Source organism: Lonchura striata, chromosome 14, assembly GCF_046129695.1.
Source record: "Lonchura striata isolate bLonStr1 chromosome 14, bLonStr1.mat, whole genome shotgun sequence".
NCBI lineage: Eukaryota > Metazoa > Chordata > Aves > Passeriformes > Estrildidae > Lonchura > Lonchura striata.
In genome coordinates this window covers 14,967,170-14,984,666 of record NC_134616.1, presented here as the reverse complement: position 1 = coordinate 14,984,666, position 17,497 = coordinate 14,967,170, and the positions used below count along the sequence as shown (strand labels likewise).

Sequence of the window (17,497 nt, the reverse complement as noted above, 5' to 3'; positions counted from 1 at the left end):
TTTGAAAGACATTTTTTGCCCCCAGCATTACCATTCCTTTGCCCGAAGGGCTGAGGATTATACAGTGCTCTTCCTGTTTCCATAATCAAGCACCTGAACACCTCAAAGTATGCTTAAAAATAAGCGTGATAATAGCTGCATTTTACAAGGGAAAAGTTCAAGAATGAGGCTCGTTGTTTATAATGCAAAAGACCATTATAATTTGATGTCAACCTTAAACTGATATTTCTCAATGCCCCATAGTTACGTTAGACACTCACTAGAGTGTTTATGTGCAGTCTGACCCAGAGGGCAGGCTTTTAGATGGGGACGGGCAAGCTGTGGTGGAAAGGGAAGCGCCTGTATCCCGGTGCAGCGCGGGCCGTTCCGCGGGCAGCTCAGAGGCGCTGCGGTGCGGGGCTCGGCGCGGCCTCGGGCTGCGGCCGCACTGTCCCGGTGGGGCTTCAGGGCAGTTCCGTGAGCCGCACGGGCCGCAGGTCGGCGGTGCCGCTGTCACCCCGCGCGGGCACAGCCCGCCTGCCGTGTGCGCCCCGACCCGCTGCCTCTGTCCCGGGACAGCCCGCCTGCCGTGTGCGCCCCGACCCGCTGCCTCTGTCCCGGGACAGCCCGCCCCGACCCGCTGCCTCTGTCCCGGGACAGCCCGCCTGCCGTGTGCGCCCCGACCCGCTGCCTCTGTCCCGGGACAGCCCGCCTGCCGTGTGCGCCCCGACCCGCTGCCTCTGTCCCGGGACAGCCCGCCCCGACCCGCTGCCTCTGTCCCGGGACAGCCCGCCTGCCGTGTGCGCCCCGACCCGCTGCCTCTGTCCCGGGACAGCCCGCCTGCCGTGTGCGCCCCGACCCGCTGCCTCTGTCCCGGGACAGCCCGCCTGCCGTGTGCGCCCCCTTCTACCTGATGTCACGCCCCGATCCGCCAGGTTTCATCACGGCAGGGAACAGGAAAGCGCACGCATTGGCCATGGCAATAGAAACTGCCAACCTCCCTGACATCTCTGCCCGGGCAAAGCTGTCACACGCATTTTACCATCAGAATGTACCTGCCCTTATCAGAATGTTCACGCTTTCAAAACATCAAGCAAAAGCTACTGTCGCCAAAAACTGTCAAAATTACCAGATACCATCTACGGGGACAGGAGTCAATCGGCGAGGACTGAACAGCTGCTAGCTGCCCCGCTTCTCCGCTGCGTTCCCGAGGGGAGCGGTGCGGGCCGGTGCGGCCCGTGGGCAGGCGGCACCGGGACGGGCACCGGGACGGGCACCGGGACGGGCACCGGGACGGGCCGCGGCGGGGCGGTCGCCATGGCAACGCGGGCGGGGCGGTCGCCGCGGCGTCAGTTCCGCGAGGGGCGGGGCGGGGCCGTGCCGGGCCGTGCCGGGCTAGGCCGGGGCCGGGGCCGTGCCGGGCCGTGCCGTGCCGTGCCGTGCCGTGCCGCCATGGCGCTGTCGCGCGCGGAGCGCTGCCTGGCGCTGCTGCTGCGGCTGCTGTCGCGCGCCTGCCTCGCGCTGCTGGCGCTGCTGACGCCGCCGCCGCCGCGCGCCGGCCCCGCGCGCGCCGTCCCGCCGCCGCGGCGCGCGCTGCTGCTGCTGCCCGCGCGGCGCCTCGCGCAGCTGCTCCGCGCGCGGCAGGTACCACCCGGGCCCCGGGGAGGGGGGGGGAGCAGCGCGGGCCGCGGGTCCCGGGCCGCGCCGCGCCTGACGGCGGGACCCGCGGTGCCCCCCCGCGCAGGTGGCGTGCGTGGAGGTGGTGGAGGCGTACGTGGAGAGGATCAAGGAGGTGAATCCCCTCATCAATGCCGTGGTGAAGGACAGGTGAGCTGCTCGGGGACAGAATGGCTCCCCGCCTGCCTCCCTCCGGGCCCCGGGCCCGACCGCTGCACCGCGCCGCCACCGGCAGGGCGCGGGCGGTCTCACTTCCCCCGCTTTCCCCACTCCTGCCGCACTTGGGGCCCACCCGCCCCGCGGGGAGCCGCTCCTCGCTGATGCGGCGCCTGAACATCGCCGGGTGCTTTGCTGCAGGTTCGAGGAGGCCCTGCAGGAAGCCCGGCAGGTCGACAAGCTGCTTTCCGAGGCTCCTGCCGATGACTGCCTGGAGGAGAAGTTCCCCTTGTTGGGAGTTCCCATCACCGTTAAGGAGGCCTTTTCTCTCTACGGTGGGTTTGTCTTTGTGTCTCTGCAGGTCTTGACGTGCTCCCCACAGTGGTGAGTGGCTGTGGCAGGTGCTTGGAGGGAAGTAGTCCCCCTTTCCCTGGTTTGCACCAAGCTCTGCTTGGGCTTCTGCGTTTGTGTTCATTTATAGCACACAGGTGCAATGGAGGAGCAGCCCTCACTGGGAACCTGCTTCTTGCAGCTCTGGGTCGTCTCGGGGCACTGGCCCTGATGCCTCCCTCCTGTTGACCTTGGCACCACAGGGATGCCCAACACCTCTGGCTTGGTCAACCGCCGCAACGTGATCGCCACTTCAGATGCCACCGTGGTGTCACGGCTGAAGCAGGCTGGTGCCATCCCGCTGGGTGTCACCAACTGCAGCGAGCTCTGCATGTGGTACGAGTCCAGCAACAAGGTCTACGGGCGGACCAACAACCCCTATGACCTGCAGAGGATTGTGGGCGGCAGCTCAGGTGAACACCAGCACCTCGGCACGGTCCTGCACGAGTGGCAGGTTAAAATGCAGTGAGGGAAGAGTTCCAAGTCTTCGCACACAGCTATTAACATGTTCCTGGGCTCTTGCAGAGCTTATGGGCCTCTTTCCTGGGCCCTGCTGTAGGCTGTTGGGAGGTCTAGCTGCTTTGCCTCTTCTGGGTGTTTCATCTGGCATTGCTTCAGTTTGCTCTGTTGTACTTCAGCAGGAAAATCCCTTTGGCCCGCATTCCTCAGCTATTCCCCACCCATCACTAAAGCCAAGGTGCTCCCCACCTCTCTTGCTTTTTAGGCCCCCACCCTCCCAGTGAGGTGTTCTTGCTTTCCTGGATGATTTGCACCATAAATCTGTGGGGTTTTGCCATGTTTTCTCCCGTGCAGGTGGGGAGGGCAGTGTCCTGGCTGCTGCCTGCTCAGTCATAGGTGTGGGCTCTGACATCGGCGGCAGCATCCGAATGCCTGCCTTCTTCAATGGAGTCTTTGGCCATAAACCCACAACAGGTAAGGGGGGTGCTGGGGCTCTTCCTCTTCCCCACCATCAGAAATGCCATGAGGTGAAATGGGGGCTGTGGGATGAGCCCCTTCAGGACACCCCTATGCTGTTCACTGGTGGGATTGCTGTAAGGAGTCGGGTAACCTCTTGCTGTGACAAGCCTGTTGAGGGAGCATGGCTGGGGCTGGCATTTGGGAAGCTTTTGGTGGCAGAATGCCAGCCACATGGGAGATGGGCAGGGGTTTACCCAAGTACTGCCTCCTCAGCCTGGGATGTTTTCACAAGGTTGGGATCTGCTGGATGTTTCTCTGTCTTTCAGTGTCCTGACTGGGTGCTTTTCCTGCCATCCCCACCCCATGCACCTTGCCATCAGCGTTTGTGGGGTGTGCAATCCCTGGGGAACCATATCTCCCTGCACCGAGACGCCCCAGCAGGGCTGTCCCTGTCTGCAGGCGATACTCGGGGTCGTGTCTGACTTCTGTGCCCCCAGGGGTGGTGCCCAACGACGGCCAGTTCCCAAACGCTCAGGGGGTGCGGACCAGCTACCTGTGCACGGGGCCCATGTGCCGCTACGCGGAGGACCTGGAGCCTGTGCTGAGAGTCATGGCCGGTCCTGGGGTCAGCAAGTGAGTTGTTCCCACTGCTCCAAGCTGCTGAGCTGGAGTCAGCAGCTCTCTGCTCCTCACAATGTATTAGTCCTTTGTACGAGACAGGTCTGCACCCCACCCAGTTTGCTTGTTACTGATTTCCTTCTTTGCTGCTGGATTCAGCAGGACCTTGGCTTCTGGGACTACCTTTCCCACCACCCATGTGCTCCCAGGAGCTGGCAGCCATGGGCAGACTATCTCCCCCTTCACCAGTGAGCTGCTTCCCAGCTCTGTCCCACATAGAGGGGCTGGCCTTGCTCCTGGGTATTACAGTGCCTTTCTTCCTGTTGTTGAATGAGGAGTTTTCCATCCCACACCATGGCTAATTCAGTTCCTTCAGTTCCTGGTCTGTGAAATCAAGTGCAACCATGCTGTGTGCCAATGAGGGGCAGAGCAGAGATGGGGCACATGGGGCAGCCCTCCCTTTTGCCACAGCCTGCACACAGTTGCTCTCTCTATTACCACTTTGCTTTTCCCCGGGCTCTTGTGCAATCCCAGCCTTGCCTGCAGCCAGGGTTTGTAATCACAAGGTGCTTCTGGAGAAATGAGAACTCTCCCACCAGAAATTTGATGGGACTGAGGGGGCAGGTGAGCAGCTGGATGCGTTGTGGGCAGTAGGTGTCTGTGTCTCCAGGGTCTCACTCTGGGGGACAGAGCAGGGTCTTTTGAGGGCACATAACAACTGTGTGAGAACCTCTAGGAGCTGCAGAGGAGCTGGGGATGGATTTGTGACAAAGCACCATTCCTTTTCCAGGCTGAAACTGAATGAGAAAGTGTCGCTGGAGAAAATCAAATTCCACTGCATGGATCATGACGGCGGGTCCATTTTTGTATCACCTGTGGACAAGGAGATCTTGCAGGTCCAAAAGAAGGTAGGAAGCAGAAGAGGATGGTACTCACCGGCGTGAGCCTGAAGATAGAACCTGGGAGACCACTCAAGGAGGCCTGGGGAGGGGAAGGAGCTGCTCTGTGTGTGGCTCCTGCAGGAGCTGGTGGAATCAAGGGCTGGGGAGGCAACCTTGCATCCCAGTCCTGTGCTTTCAGCAGTCAAAAAGTAGAAAGAACTTCTTCAGAGGTGAAGAAGACACAAGGGGAAGATCTTGAGAGTAGGTCCCCTTACTCTTCTCTGTAATTTCCACTGGCTGATGGCAGTGCATCAAATCTTTGTGGAAACAAGCGTGTCCTTGCTCTTCCCTTCAGGTGGTGGAGCACCTTGAAAGTGACCTCGGGGTCCGGGTTCAGCATGTGACAATCCACAAGATGAAGTATTCTTTCCAGATCTGGTCAGCCATGATGTCATCCAAGGACAGTGACGGGCAGGTGTGTCAGAATGAGTTGGCAAAGGCACAACTTTGGAGGCATCAGGGAAGAAACATTTGTTCGGGGCTAGCTGTGGAGAGCTGTAGGCTTTCCAAACCTACCCGGGGGCTTTCCCTGTTCCTTGTGCCCACCCAATCCTCCTTTCATTTCTTCCTAAAGTTGCACAGCCCCTTCTCCCTTGCTGTCCTGTGGGTTGAGGCCCTGGCTCTCAGCAGAGGAGCAATGTGGTAATAGGGAGGGGAGAGGTTGTTCTGGCACATTCACCTTTTCCATGCAGGTTGGTAAGTCAGCCAAGCAGGGGGCATCTTGCCTTGCTCTTTGCCCCGTGCTGTGTCTTCTGACTTGTAGGCTGGGATTAACACCCTTTGGCATGCCAGGACAGGCAGGGGACTAGCAGCTTTCCAGCAGGAGGCCTGCTTGTGTTACTTTTCCCTGGAATTGCAGCTGCTGTGCTATGCTCTGTGCATGCAGGAAAGTACTTTGTAATAAAATAAACTTGTGGGAGTGTCGTAACTTGTGCACTCCTGGCACACAGGCAGTGATGAAACAATCCAATCCCACCACACCAAGGAGGGCTTGTCTGGTTCCTCTGCTTCCTTCTTCCAGATCCCATTGTTGTATCACAGGAGGAAATGCTTCTGGGACATTACACCTTGCATTGTGTTAGTTGGGTGCTGCTTTGGGGGGGCTCTCCCTTCTTGCTGTCTCTGGCAGGGAAAAATGCTCCTGCTGCTGCCCTGGATCACTGTCAGAGCTGTGGAGCTCCTGGGAGACATCTCCTGTGTGACAGTGGGAATAACTCTCATTGGGATAATGGGATAACCAGAATTTCACTGTCCAGTGCCTGCCTGTGCCTCCCTGCTACATGTTGGCTGTGCTGACGGGGGGAGTGGGTGTGTTACAGGAGGCACAAAGATTCACGGACCTGCTGGGGGACCACGGGAAGCCAGTGTGGCCGCTGTGGGAGCTGATGAAGTGGCTCGTGGGGATGTCTTCTCACACTCTCCCAGCTATTGGTAATGCTGGCAGGGGCCCTGGGAAGTGCAGAGGCAGTGGTGGGGTGGGCAAGTTGTTAAATGCAGGTATTACCCTTCCAATGCCCAGTGAAGGAACTTGGGGCTTGCCCTGAGCAGCTTCAGCCTAGTTTTGTAATGACACTCCGTGTCTTAGAGTTGCATGCAAGCTCAAGAGTGTGGATCTTTGATAAATGGAAGTGGGTACCTTGGGGGAAGAAGTGAGGATGATGGAGCTGGGGGCAGGGTTCACTTCTGCTGTGAGCCACACCAGAATTACTAGGGGCTCAGAGGGCTCAGTGACAGTCTGCACTGATCTTGTTTCATAGCGGCAGGTACTAGAGAGCCCTAATTAGTGCAGTTGTGCTGCTGTCTAATGAGTGCTGGGGTCGTTCTGCCAACTCTGCTCAACCCCACTGGCTGGAAAAGCTGGAAGGAAGAGGCAATCTGCTGTGGCTACTGGCAAGAAGGGATACTGGGGGGCCACCCCAGAAGCAGAGGATGTTGCATGTGGCTGGGCATTGTGTTTCTGCCCCACACAGCCCACAGTCCTCTCATACGCTCTTGTCCCCATTTCTGCCTTTCGCTGCAGCCCTGGGACTGACAGAGAAGCTGGTGAACCTCAACGTCAGTGGGAAGGCCAAGCTGGTGAGCATGGGGAAGAGCCTACAGGAGGAGATGGAGGCACTGCTGGGGCCGGATGGAGTGCTCCTCTACCCCTCACACCCCACCATCGCCCCCAAGCACCACTCCCCAATCTGCATGCCCTTCAATTTTGCCTACACAGGTGAGCAGCCCTGGCTCCTGTGGGGTTGCAGGTAGGGCTGCCAAGATGGTCTCCCCGTGGCAGCAGTGTGGGCTGGCAGCTGGGGTGTTGTATCCAGTGTTTGCATTGCTGACAGTGGGCTGTGCAGCACAGAGAGGTGTCTTGTTACTCCAGACAGTGGAGCTGTTGTGCTTCATACTGTGTGGCATCTTTTGCCTTTTGCCAAAGTTGCCTGTCCACAGCAGGGCAGGTCTGACTTGTGTGTGATATTGGGGTTTAGCAGGAACCCAAGACCCACCATTTCTTGGGGTACAGCCTGGGGCTCCCTGTGTGCTTCCCATGTGGTCTGAACACCTCGGTGACAGTGTCAGTGCTGCCTTGCTCTGTGGAGTGATGGCAGACTCGTGCCTGGGGCAGGAATGTCCCAAATTTGGCATGCCACAGTGTGTGCCATCATCACTCATGGATGTTGTTTATACACATGGGGGCACTGGGAATCTCTGGCCAGTGATGTCCCTTGTCACCATTTCTCTGCATTGCTGCATGAAGCACCAGCTCCCAGCATCTTGGTGCTATATTGGCAGAGGTGCCTGCCCAGGGTGGGAGAGCCAGGCAGTGATGTATCCCAGTCACTGAGCTCCCTCTAATGCAGCCAACCTTCTCTCTTGCAGCCATCTTCAACGTGCTGGGCCTGCCGGTGACGCAGTGCCCGCTGGGGCTGGGCAGCGAGGGGCTGCCGCTGGGCATCCAGCTGGTGGCAGCCGCCTACAATGACCACTTGACGCTGGCAGTGGCCCGGTACCTGGAGAAAGCCTTTGGAGGATGGGTTGTACCAGGGGAGGTTTAACCTTGGGAGGCAGGGACAGAGGCAGTGACAAGTGCTGATGCTTGATCACATCTCGGCACTGTCTGCTCCCTCTGCATCGCCCTGTGCCCTGCTGGGAGTGGCAGATGGTGCCTCCAGCCCAGGAACAGCTGGATCATTGCCCCTGGAGTCCTCATCCCTGTGGCACCCTCTGTCAGGGAGAGACTGCCTTTCCCGACCCCCTCAGGAGCCAAAGTGCCACAGTCTGAGGATGCCCTGCCTGTATCCTGCCTGCAGTGGCACCCACCCACCTTTTCCAGACCGTGGAGTTGTCCAGCTCTGTAACCCTTCTGTTTTCAAAGCACTGAGTGAGAGCTGAGCAGAGGACGTGTTCCAGATTGCTGGGGGCTGGGCCTAGGGGGTCCTCCTTGGCCCAACCCTACCCACAGGGCTGGACTGTGCCTGCTGCACCCAAACTTTCCAGCCTCCACAGTCCTCCTAAGGTCCTGCAGGCTTCCCCCTACCCTCTGACCAAAAGGGAGAGGGGGCTGGGGGAGCCATAGGCCCGCCTCAGCAACACCACAGGTGTGGCGTGTGCTGGGCTCTGGTGTGTGCAGCTGTCAGGTGCATTTGGGAGCTTTTAGCAGTGGCTAAAACGTCTCCTGTTTGTGTTTTCCCCTTCTCTCTGGGGGGATTATCCTGCCTGACTGGTATCCTTTGCTACCTGTCCTGCTGCGCTGCCTGGCCTCTGCCCCAGGAACAGACGTGGGCAGCAATGTGAATGGTTCATCTGAGCAGGCAGCAAGCACAAGGTGTTCTCATTGAGAGAGGTATTAAAGAGCTTGTTCAGTCTACTGTGGCTGTGTGTCCTTTTCCTCGTGGCTGTCTCCCTTCCAGCTCCTGCCAGGCCCCAGCCCCATCTCTGCCAGGGGTGTGTCAGGGCTACCCAGTGCTGCTGGCCATTGGAGTGCTGGAGGGACAGCACTGGAGATCCTGGCATTGGTCCCCCAGGTGGCACGTGCCCACTGGGCTCTTGTTTTGGAATACCCAGGCCAGCAGCGACTGCTGGGCTCTGGGCAGAGCTGAATGGTGCTTGTGAGCCCCACAGTGCTGCCACCAATGGCTCTGTTAGCCTTGCAATGGTTGCACAGGTCCAGCTGTGTTTTGCCCCATTGGGCTGCCAGAAGCCAGGAGCTCTTGAGGTGCAGAGCCACGTGCAAGTCTCTCATGGTCTCCAGGGCAAAATGAGGGGCCCTAGGCATGTGTGCCCAGCCTGCAGCATTGGTCTTGGCAAGGATAAAACCTGCTACTGGTTTTGCTGGCATGTCCTGGCCTGTGTCTGCCCTGCCATGTGTCACCTCTGGCCTCAGCCCTTGCTCCTTTCTGTCCCCACGTGCTGATGGTCCCTGCACGGGTAGCGCAGGATGCTGGGATGACGTGCTGGGCCCGGCTGTGCCTCAGCTCTGGTGTGCAGAGGGCACTGCTGAGCACCCGTGCCCAGCTGGCACTCTGGTAACGAGGAAGCGAGGAAGGAAAAACAACAAACCCCGGCTCAGCAAAGGAGGTGAAAACCACCCAGCGTGGTGGCACAGACAACACGGACTGTCTCCCATCTGGAGGAAGCCTGGCAGCTGAGCAGACCGTGGTGACGCTTCCAATGAACTCTCGGAGCCAAACGTGAGGTTGCTGAGCTGAGGGTTGTGCTTAAATGTGGTTGGTGAGGTGGGTTCCTGGTAAGCAGAAGGGAAGAGAGGAAATGCTGGATCCAAGCTGCGGGGGGAGTGCTGGTGCTTCAGGGTAGTGTCATGGGGATGCAGACAAAGGAGAGGATGTGCAGAGCAGAGGGGGTTAATCCCCAGTCTCAGTTATTGTCACAACACGGGGAGAGTTGCTGAGATTTTTCCTCTGGCCGAAGGAAAGGGGAACGGATGTGCCGGGGCTCAGAGGGGGGCTGGCAGGGACTGGCCTGCAGTCACCCTCGCTGCTTCAGGGAAGCATTGCCTCCCTTGTGCTGCCTTCTGCAGTGAGAGCAGCCCTGTCCCTGCCTGCACAGGCAGCCGGTCCTGGGGTCTCCAGCAGTTCCCCAGCTCTGTGCCTCTGTAAGCTCCAGGAACAATCCTGGAGGCTCTTTCTCCCTCCGGGCAGAAATGCTGCCTCCTTCAATGGGCTCTGTTGCAAAACTGGGAAGGTCCTTGCTGGTCTCAGGGTGGGGGGAATCCCTAAGCTGACTGCCTGTGCTTCGGCTCTGGTGTTTCAGAGGTCTCACCTCAGCCCTCGCCCACAGTTTGCAGCTACACGTCCCTGCTTGTTGTCTGTTCCTGCTCGTTCCAAGCTCTTAATGCTGCAAGGGACAGAGAAGACATGGGGGGCAATGTTTTGTACCCACATGCTGAGGTGGTTGCGCTTGTAACAGTGCAAGGTCGGTGTGAAATGGGAAGAGTGAGAAGCAGTGAGAGTGGTGAGCCAGCTCCACCACTGTCCCATCTGGTCAGGGGCATTCCCACCCCTCTGCCTCTGGAGCACCCCTGGGCTCCCCATCTTCACAGGGGAATGTGTCCCCACAACCACAAGGTTGGTGATGGTAGCCTCAAAGCCCTTGCATGTCTGCTCCAGGAGAGGAAGGTTCCTCTGTCACCGGCAAGAGCAGGGAAAGATTCCTGGTGGCTGGATGGTGGGGCGAGGCCAAGGTAAGAAGGGACTGGCCAGGTGTCAGGTGCAGGTGCCCAGCGGGACCAGCCTCTGCTGTGGCTCAGTCTGAGGTCTCTGCTTACAGCCCACAAGGGTCCCCCACTGTGCCCCGTTTTGCCTTGGGGTGCCGTCACACACGGTGCCCTCCCGTACCAGGGAGGCTGTGAGACGGCTGGGGCTGCCCTGGCAGTGGTGTCACAGGTTGTGCCAGTGTGAGTCATGCCCAGAGCTGGCTGAGTCACTTCCCAGTGGTGTGAGCTTTCTCAAGTGAGGAGCTTTCTCAGACTCACATCGTGGTGGCAAAGGCAGTATGGCTCCTCACCACGGGGTGCCAGAGGTGGGTGCAACAGAAGGTTGCTGCAGCAAGTGCATAGTGCCATAGCAGTGTGGCAGCTGCCCACTACCCCTGGGGGTTCACTTACCACCACAGCCCCGAGGGTACCTGCCCTGCTGCACCCCCACAGCAGAAGGTCCCCTGCCCCTCCATAGTGGTCACTTCTGTGCTACAATAGGCATGTGGCCTCCATGGGGCAGTGTCACTGGCTGAAGCTTCTGTTTTTAATCCCAGGTCCCAGCAGCCCATGATGTCTGTGGGCAGCAGAACAGCTCCAGCACCCCTGTCCCTTTCCATGGCCCCCGGCGTGGCAGCGTAGTGCAGGGGAGATGGACGGGCCGTGGTAGGATGAGCCCTGCCCCGCTCCTGCTGCTCTCCCTGGCCAGCTGCTCCCTGCTCCAGGGTAAGCCAGTGCTGAAGCTGTCACCACAGTCTCGGGGGGCCCTGGCTGCAGGGCAGGAGGAGGCACAGGGACACCTCTCAGAACTACTGAAGTTACCTGTGAAGAGGAGAGGCTCAAGTGGTCGTCAAGGTATGAAGAGAAAGAAAAACACAGGGTCAGCAGTACCTGTGTCAGGGTGCTGTCTCTCCTGTTTTGTCAGCTGTGTTTCTGCTTTGGCAGCAGTGTGGAGAGGGTGTTCTCAGTGTGTGATGAATTGGGGGATCCAGGTGCTGAGCAGCTGCTTTGAAGTCAGTGTTTGCCCATGCTGGGCTGAAGCTGGGGAACCTGTGCACTGGGCCACAAGGGCACCCTGCAGGACACTGCCTCACACCCCTCTGCTCCCTCCCCAGGGATGCTACTGAGGCCACAGCACGTGAGGCTGGAGGCACAGAACTTCCACGTCCAGCTGCACTGGGAGCCAGACCCCAGCTTACCCAGCTCTGCCACCTACGAGGTGGAGTGGAGGAATAGGTAGGTGGGGAGGAGGGGGTGAAGGGCTCTGGTCCTCTTACACCCTGGCAGAGGCTGTTGGGGACCCCTGGCAGCCAGAAGATGTTGTCTGGCAGTAAATGCCACAGTAACACAGCAGTGGAGCTGGCAGGGATTGGCTTGTCCTACTCCCTGCACATGCAAGGTCAGCTCAGGACTGTGTCCTGGTGGGTTTTGAACAACTTCAGGACAGCATCACTGGACAGCTTGGTCCCTTTCCTGGTCACTCTCCCAGTAACAAACTAAGGGGTTGCTTTTGGACTGGGGTTTTAAATTTGTTGTTTTGTTTTGTTTTGTTTTTCATTATGCTAAATAGTATTTCCTGTATTTCAACTTGTGTCCACTGCCTCTTGTCCTTTTGCTGGGCACCACTGAGAGGAAGACTCTATCTGCTCCTTGTATTGATAAGACCCCACCCTCCCACCCTGTCACCTTTCTCTGAGGCTCAAGCTGTCACCACTCGCTCAGTTTCCCTCGTGCCACAGAGCCTCAACAGCCTCAACTCCTTGGTGGGCTCTCCCTCCACGGCTGTGTGTTTTCTCATTGTGGAGAGCACAGCTCAGGGCACAGTGCCAGATACCATCTGTCCCCAGGAGGGAGTCAGCTTGCTGGTGCCCCCCTCCTCACACATCCTGGGATGCTTTTGGCTGATAGCTGGGCTTTCCTACGCTCCCCACCTGGGCAGCATGGCAGTGGCTAGGAGGATGCTGATCCTCCCTCCCTTTGGGCTGGGAGGATGCTGAAAAGAAGCAATCCCTGTGCTTTCTCCCTGGGCAGAACCTCGAACTGGACCAAGGCAGGTGCCTGTGGGGGGAACAACAGAAACTCCTGGGGGTGTGAGCTGCATTTTGACAGGATTCATGATATCTACTGGGCACGGGTGAGAGTGGTGGCCGGAGGTGAGCAGTCCGAGTGGGCCAGTTCCAGCGAGCTGCAGCTGTACAGAGACAGTAAGGACTGGGGAGCTCCTCCAGCTGGGCTCTTCCTGGGGGGCTGATGGGGAGAGGGGACCTTGGAGAGATCTGATGGGATACGGTGGGAAAGCATGCTAGAATACTGGAGGCAAAAGAGTCAAGAGCCCTTAGCAGAGGAAAGGAATGAGGCAGGGCTGCTGGAGGAGGGCTGGGTGAAGAGCAAAAGGACAGAGGAGACACAGTGAGGTGATTGGTAGGAGGCCAGGCCAGCAAGGCACCGTGAGAATTTGGGTCTCTGGGAAATGCATCGAGATGGACAGGAAAGAGGCTATGCCTCTGGGCTTGGCTTTTGCAAGGCTCACCTTCCTCCCCTGTCATGGTCTGGGATCAAGCTGGCACAGGGACAGACTCTCTGGTGATTCATTGTGTTTGCCAGGCATGGGAATGTGCCTCTTCTCAGTCACAGACTGGCTGTTCTGGCCAAAAAGCCTAGCAGACTCTTGGAGCTAGAAAATATTCAGGAGCTGGTTTCAGAGCACAAAGTGCCATCAGGCAAAACCCAAGGAGATTCTGTGCTCTGAGAGGGGAATGTCAGACAGAAAAATATAATTTCTAGAGAAACAAGATGTCTGCCTTCCTTTGAAGGCCTTAATTTTCCATTTTTTTCCCTTTCCCTACAGCAATTGTTGGCCCCCCCAAGCTGTCCTTGCTGCTCCAGGACCAAATTCTCAGCGTAAACATCACCACACCACTCACTCCCTACAAGAGAAGAACTGGCTCCTACAAGCGAGTCAACCAAGTGCTGCTGAAGCTGTGGTACTGGCTGCAGCTCTACGAGGGGGAGCGGCTTGTCCAGGAGGTGTGTGTGGTGCTGGGCAGGGCCCAGAGGTGCAGGGCTTGCACAAGCTTTCCTGGTGCAGCACAGCCACCATCGCAGGTTGCAGTGGTGCAGGGTGCCCATGCTGCAGCCCTGGCTGTGCATGCAGGAGTGAGGTGCTCTGCACCCCCAGTCTGGGACTCCCACCTCAGCGAGGCAGGAGATCACTTCCCTCCCCTGGGCAAGAAGAGCTGGGCTGGTTCTGTTCAGAGGAAAGGTGATGCCACAGGTGTTTCAGAAGATGCTTTGGGACCTGAACACCTCCTGGGGCAAAGAACTGAGGGTTGGAGGTGCCCAGGAGGAGGGAGCATGGGGCAAGAGGGATGTTGAGGCTGCACAGAGCAGCGGAGCTATGCACAAACCCCACCTCTGGCTCTGTGGCCGCCTGTCCCATCTGCTTTCAGGTGCCCTGCAAACGGAGGAGTGAGGAAGTGCCCTGCAGCTTTGAGCACCTGAAGGCCAGCACGCAGTACTGCGTGCGGACGGCGGCTGCGGGCATTGCCCGGGAGCGGAGCCGGGAGGCCGAGCAGTGCCTGCTGACTCCAGCAGCCCCTGCAGGTGGGAGCTCTCTCACCAACTCAGCTGGCACGGCTGCACCTCAGGTCCTACTCACAGCACAAACTCGTGTGGAGGGGTGAGGTACTGTGGTCAGGGTTATGGCCCAGTGCTGCCCAGTGGGGGACCTCTCATGGTGATGCTTTCTTGTCATCTGCCCTGGGCTTGCCTCCTGAAGCATCCCAGTGTGACATGGATGGGAAACACTGATAGAGAGTGGGGTGGGAGGGATGTGCTTGAGTGACCCCTCAGCCTGCTGTGACATCCTGGCAGGTTTTTCATGGCTGTCTGCTGCGCTGAGTGCCTTCTTCCTGCTGCTGCTACTAAGTGTGGCCGGGTTCTGCATCATGTGGCTGCGTGTCTTTCCCAATTCTCCACAGACGTGCCTCCCAAAAGCACTGGTGAGTGACGATCCTCCTCCAGCCTCCACCTTGTGTGGTAGGCATAGACAAGCCAGAGTCCAATTCTCCTCCAGCTCTCACATCACCAAATCCATTTTGGCACCCAGGTGCCCCCCCTGCCATCTGAACCACTGTCCCCCAAGAGGAAGGTAGTGGTGGAGGGCATTGGCCAGCCATGGGTCGCAGCAGAGGATGAGGTCTCAGGCAGTGCAGCCCTTGGTGTTCAGCATAGTTTGCCACAATCCCCTAGCTGGCAGGGCTTTGGCCAGCTGAGGATGACCCTGTCACTGCTTTTGTCCTTGCAGGCTCTCCAGAACATGAGTGTGACCATGCAGCTGCCTCCACTCCAGCTTGAGGAGGACCCCCTGGCCCAGCTCCTGCAGACTGCCCTCCCCTCCCACGGGCCACCCACAGCTGTGCAGGCATCAGCCACGGCCCCACGGCTGCTCCGAGGCCTTGCCCAGGATGTGAGTGGCTACTGTGCCAATGGGTTCAGCCCAAACTGCACTGAGGGAAGGGAGTCATCCTGCACCCACAGTCAGCTGGGACGTGCCTTAGCTTCCCAGCTCCCCTCCCAGCTGGAGGAGGATGAGGAGGCAGGTGATGGGGATGACTTGCCAGAGCAGCTGGTGCTAGTGGGACTGGCTGGACACAGCTACATAGGTGACAGGGACAGCCAGATACCTGAGCTATGGCAGCCCCTGCACCTCCAGCTTTATTCTAAATGCCAGTGCCCAGTCCTGGGAGCAGACAGCCACCTTCCTCTGCCCGTGCCAAGCAGAAGCTGCAGGCAGGAGTACCTGCAGGAGAGTCTGGGCACGGCTGGGCACTGGATCCGGCTCAGCTCCGTGAAGCTCCTGGCGGGTGTGGAGGCAGAGGGAGGGCAGCACCTCTGTGCTCCCCAAGCCCTGCGTGGTGACAGGACTGAGCCACAACAAGGTGACAGCACCGCTCAGCGAGGCTGCTGGGAGCAGGCAGAACCAGAACCGTGCCTCCCCTGCCCCAGCCCGCTGCCCCCCTCGCCCCTGCGGCCAGTTACCTCCTCTGGCTACGAGCCACGGGCCCCCATCGGGCAGTGAGCCACAGCCAGCGGGGCTCCCCAGCAGCCTCCAGCTGCCAGCAGAGCCCTTCCCGGGCTCCCTGGCCCTGAGGCTGCGTGTCCCAGCCTGCTGGGGATGGGGATGGCACTGGGGCAAGCTCCAGGGGCAGGCAGAGGCGTATTCCGGGCACGGCCGCCAAGGATCTGCCAAGGATGGGCAGGATCCAGAACTTTCCTCTGGGACTTTGGTGCTCTTGAGACACAGCATAAGGAGATAAAGAGTATGGACCAACCCTGAGCCCCTAAAACTCTTATCTAGAGATGTGTCTGTATGTGAGCATGTATAGTACAGTAGCTATTCTAATGTATATACATATATATTTATAAAGCTCTTTAATGAAAAAATGTTGAGGTTTTTACTTCTGTGGAAATGTTGATTCTGTGCTCAAGTTGTTCTTAAATATCACTAATTTATTCTAGAAAACTGGCTTCTCTATTCATTGTTTGTGTGTTACAGACCCAGCACGGCCCTTCCCTGTGCAGCAGTCAGGAAAGGCACAGGATAAACTTGGGGTTTTCCAGGCAGAACATTCTCTGTCTTGCTATCCTCCAGGAAAAAACTGTTTTTTAGCACCATGGATACATTTATTATTCCTGCTGCCAGCACTGGGGTGATTTATGGCTGAGAAGCCCTGCCCTGCAGTTGTTCCTCAGGATGTGTTTTGAGGCTGTGCCTGAAGCCACAGAGGTGAGGGGAAGCCTCCTTGCGCTGTGTCGCAGGCTGGGATCCGTGGACTCAAAATGGGGTGACAAATCCAGGCTCTTGGACTCACAAAAATTACTCTGGATCTGGGAACAGGTGACAAACTGGTGTCTATGTCCAGGCAGCTGGCGGAGGGGCTAGGGTACAGTGCTGCCAGGCTTGGGGAGCCTTTGGGGCTGTGCAGGGCCATGTTCCAGCCCTGTGAGTCACTCCTGACACCCCAGCCATGTCCCATCCCTGCCTCCTACTGCAGGGATGGAACTCGTACTGAGCCCTGCAGCCCACAAGGGTCCAGGAGGGAGCAGAGATCCACCTGCAGTTTAGGGAGGAGCCCAGACCAGATGCCCAAAGGAGGCCATGGCTCTCTGGGAACATCATGACTGGAGCAAGCTCCTGGCAGGCAGGACCCATGGAGAGAGGAGCCCAAGCTGACACAGGTTTGCTAAAGGGGATTGGGACTTTGTAGGGAGCGTGATGGAGCAGTTTTGGGGTGTGTCTGGCTTCTGGCCAGGTCAATCTCTCACAGTCAATGTGAGGACATGTATTGAAGAAATTGATCTGAATTAGCACACACACAAAAAAAAAATTAAAAATAGACAATCCCAAGAGCTGCTTGAGGAACACATGTGTTACCCATATGCTTTTTTCTACCTATGAAGTTGGTGTCCAGTTGCCATCTCCTTTGTCCCTCACAGTCTCTGATCTGCCTCAAGATCATGGTCAAGCCCTACATGCCTGCAGCCCTGTTTGAACAATTGCCTCATCCCCAGAGCCCACAGGGCCTCCAACCCCACACCACTCTGTCAGGTCACAGCATGGTCCCAGGCAAGGCACCTCTTAGCAGGAGCATCAGTCAGAGCTGCTGTTTGTGCCACAGGCTCTGGGCAGGAGCCACATCCCAGCAGGAGCTTGTCCAGGCCCAGCAGAGCATCCATCGTGTTGCTCCAGCCCAGTCCTGTGTGTTTGCCAGGACACTGGGCCAGTGCAATGGGACCAGACTGGCTCCCACAGCTGCTGTGCTGCTGTGCTGCTGTGCTGCTGTGCTGTGGGAGCTGGGCTGCACTGGAGCACGGCCAGTGCTCTGATCACAGCTGGCTGCAGGTCTGAGGAGGACCAGCTCTTTCCTGAGCCTGTGGCAGGACAAGGGTGCTGGGCTGCCATGGGGGATTTAGGCACTCACTCACTGGCAGCAGGGGCTTGCCCTGGCCTAGGGGTGGCTGCACAGCTGGAATATTCTGACTCATATGGAAGAGTTAGTGATGGGGAGTGGAAAAATACAGAAGAGTTGTGACATTTCAAGATGCCATCAGCAGCTGA

At 58.2% G+C, this 17,497-nt stretch overlaps 2 protein-coding genes across 2 annotated transcripts; both read left to right on the top strand.

The window, feature by feature from the left end:
• Positions 1-1,431: 1,431 nt before the first annotated feature.
• Positions 1,432-8,532, top strand: FAAH2 (fatty acid amide hydrolase 2). Its single transcript, XM_021547789.3, has 11 exons — positions 1,432-1,623; positions 1,724-1,806; positions 2,014-2,147; positions 2,406-2,615; positions 3,016-3,135; positions 3,618-3,753; positions 4,529-4,646; positions 4,975-5,094; positions 5,999-6,110; positions 6,700-6,894; positions 7,545-8,532. The coding sequence occupies exons 1-11, from the start codon at positions 1,432-1,434 to the stop codon at positions 7,718-7,720; spliced, it is 1,596 nt and encodes a 531-aa protein (XP_021403464.2). The 3' UTR covers positions 7,721-8,532.
• Positions 8,533-10,789: 2,257 nt separating this feature from the next.
• Positions 10,790-15,457, top strand: LOC110480115 (uncharacterized). The gene is made up of 7 exons (XM_077786613.1): positions 10,790-11,232; positions 11,493-11,613; positions 12,409-12,581; positions 13,226-13,404; positions 13,827-13,980; positions 14,251-14,378; positions 14,684-15,457. The coding sequence occupies exons 1-7, from the start codon at positions 11,049-11,051 to the stop codon at positions 15,455-15,457; spliced, it is 1,713 nt and encodes a 570-aa protein (XP_077642739.1). The 5' UTR covers positions 10,790-11,048.
• Positions 15,458-17,497: the final 2,040 nt, after the last annotated feature.

Bases quoted from the DNA above. Each gene is read 5' to 3' on its own strand.
- FAAH2 (XM_021547789.3), top strand. From the start codon at position 1,432: ATGGCGCTGTCGCGCGCGGAGCGCTGCCTGGCGCTGCTGCTGCGGCTG. The intron at 1,807-2,013 runs GTGAGCTGCTCG...GCTTTGCTGCAG, and splicing joins AATGCCGTGGTGAAGGACAG to GTTCGAGGAGGCCCTGCAGG. The intron at 6,895-7,544 runs GTGAGCAGCCCT...TCTCTCTTGCAG, and splicing joins CTTCAATTTTGCCTACACAG to CCATCTTCAACGTGCTGGGC.
- LOC110480115 (XM_077786613.1), top strand. From the start codon at position 11,049: ATGAGCCCTGCCCCGCTCCTGCTGCTCTCCCTGGCCAGCTGCTCCCTG. The intron at 12,582-13,225 runs GTAAGGACTGGG...CTTTCCCTACAG, and splicing joins GCTGCAGCTGTACAGAGACA to CAATTGTTGGCCCCCCCAAG. The intron at 14,379-14,683 runs GTGAGTGACGAT...TTGTCCTTGCAG, and splicing joins CGTGCCTCCCAAAAGCACTG to GCTCTCCAGAACATGAGTGT.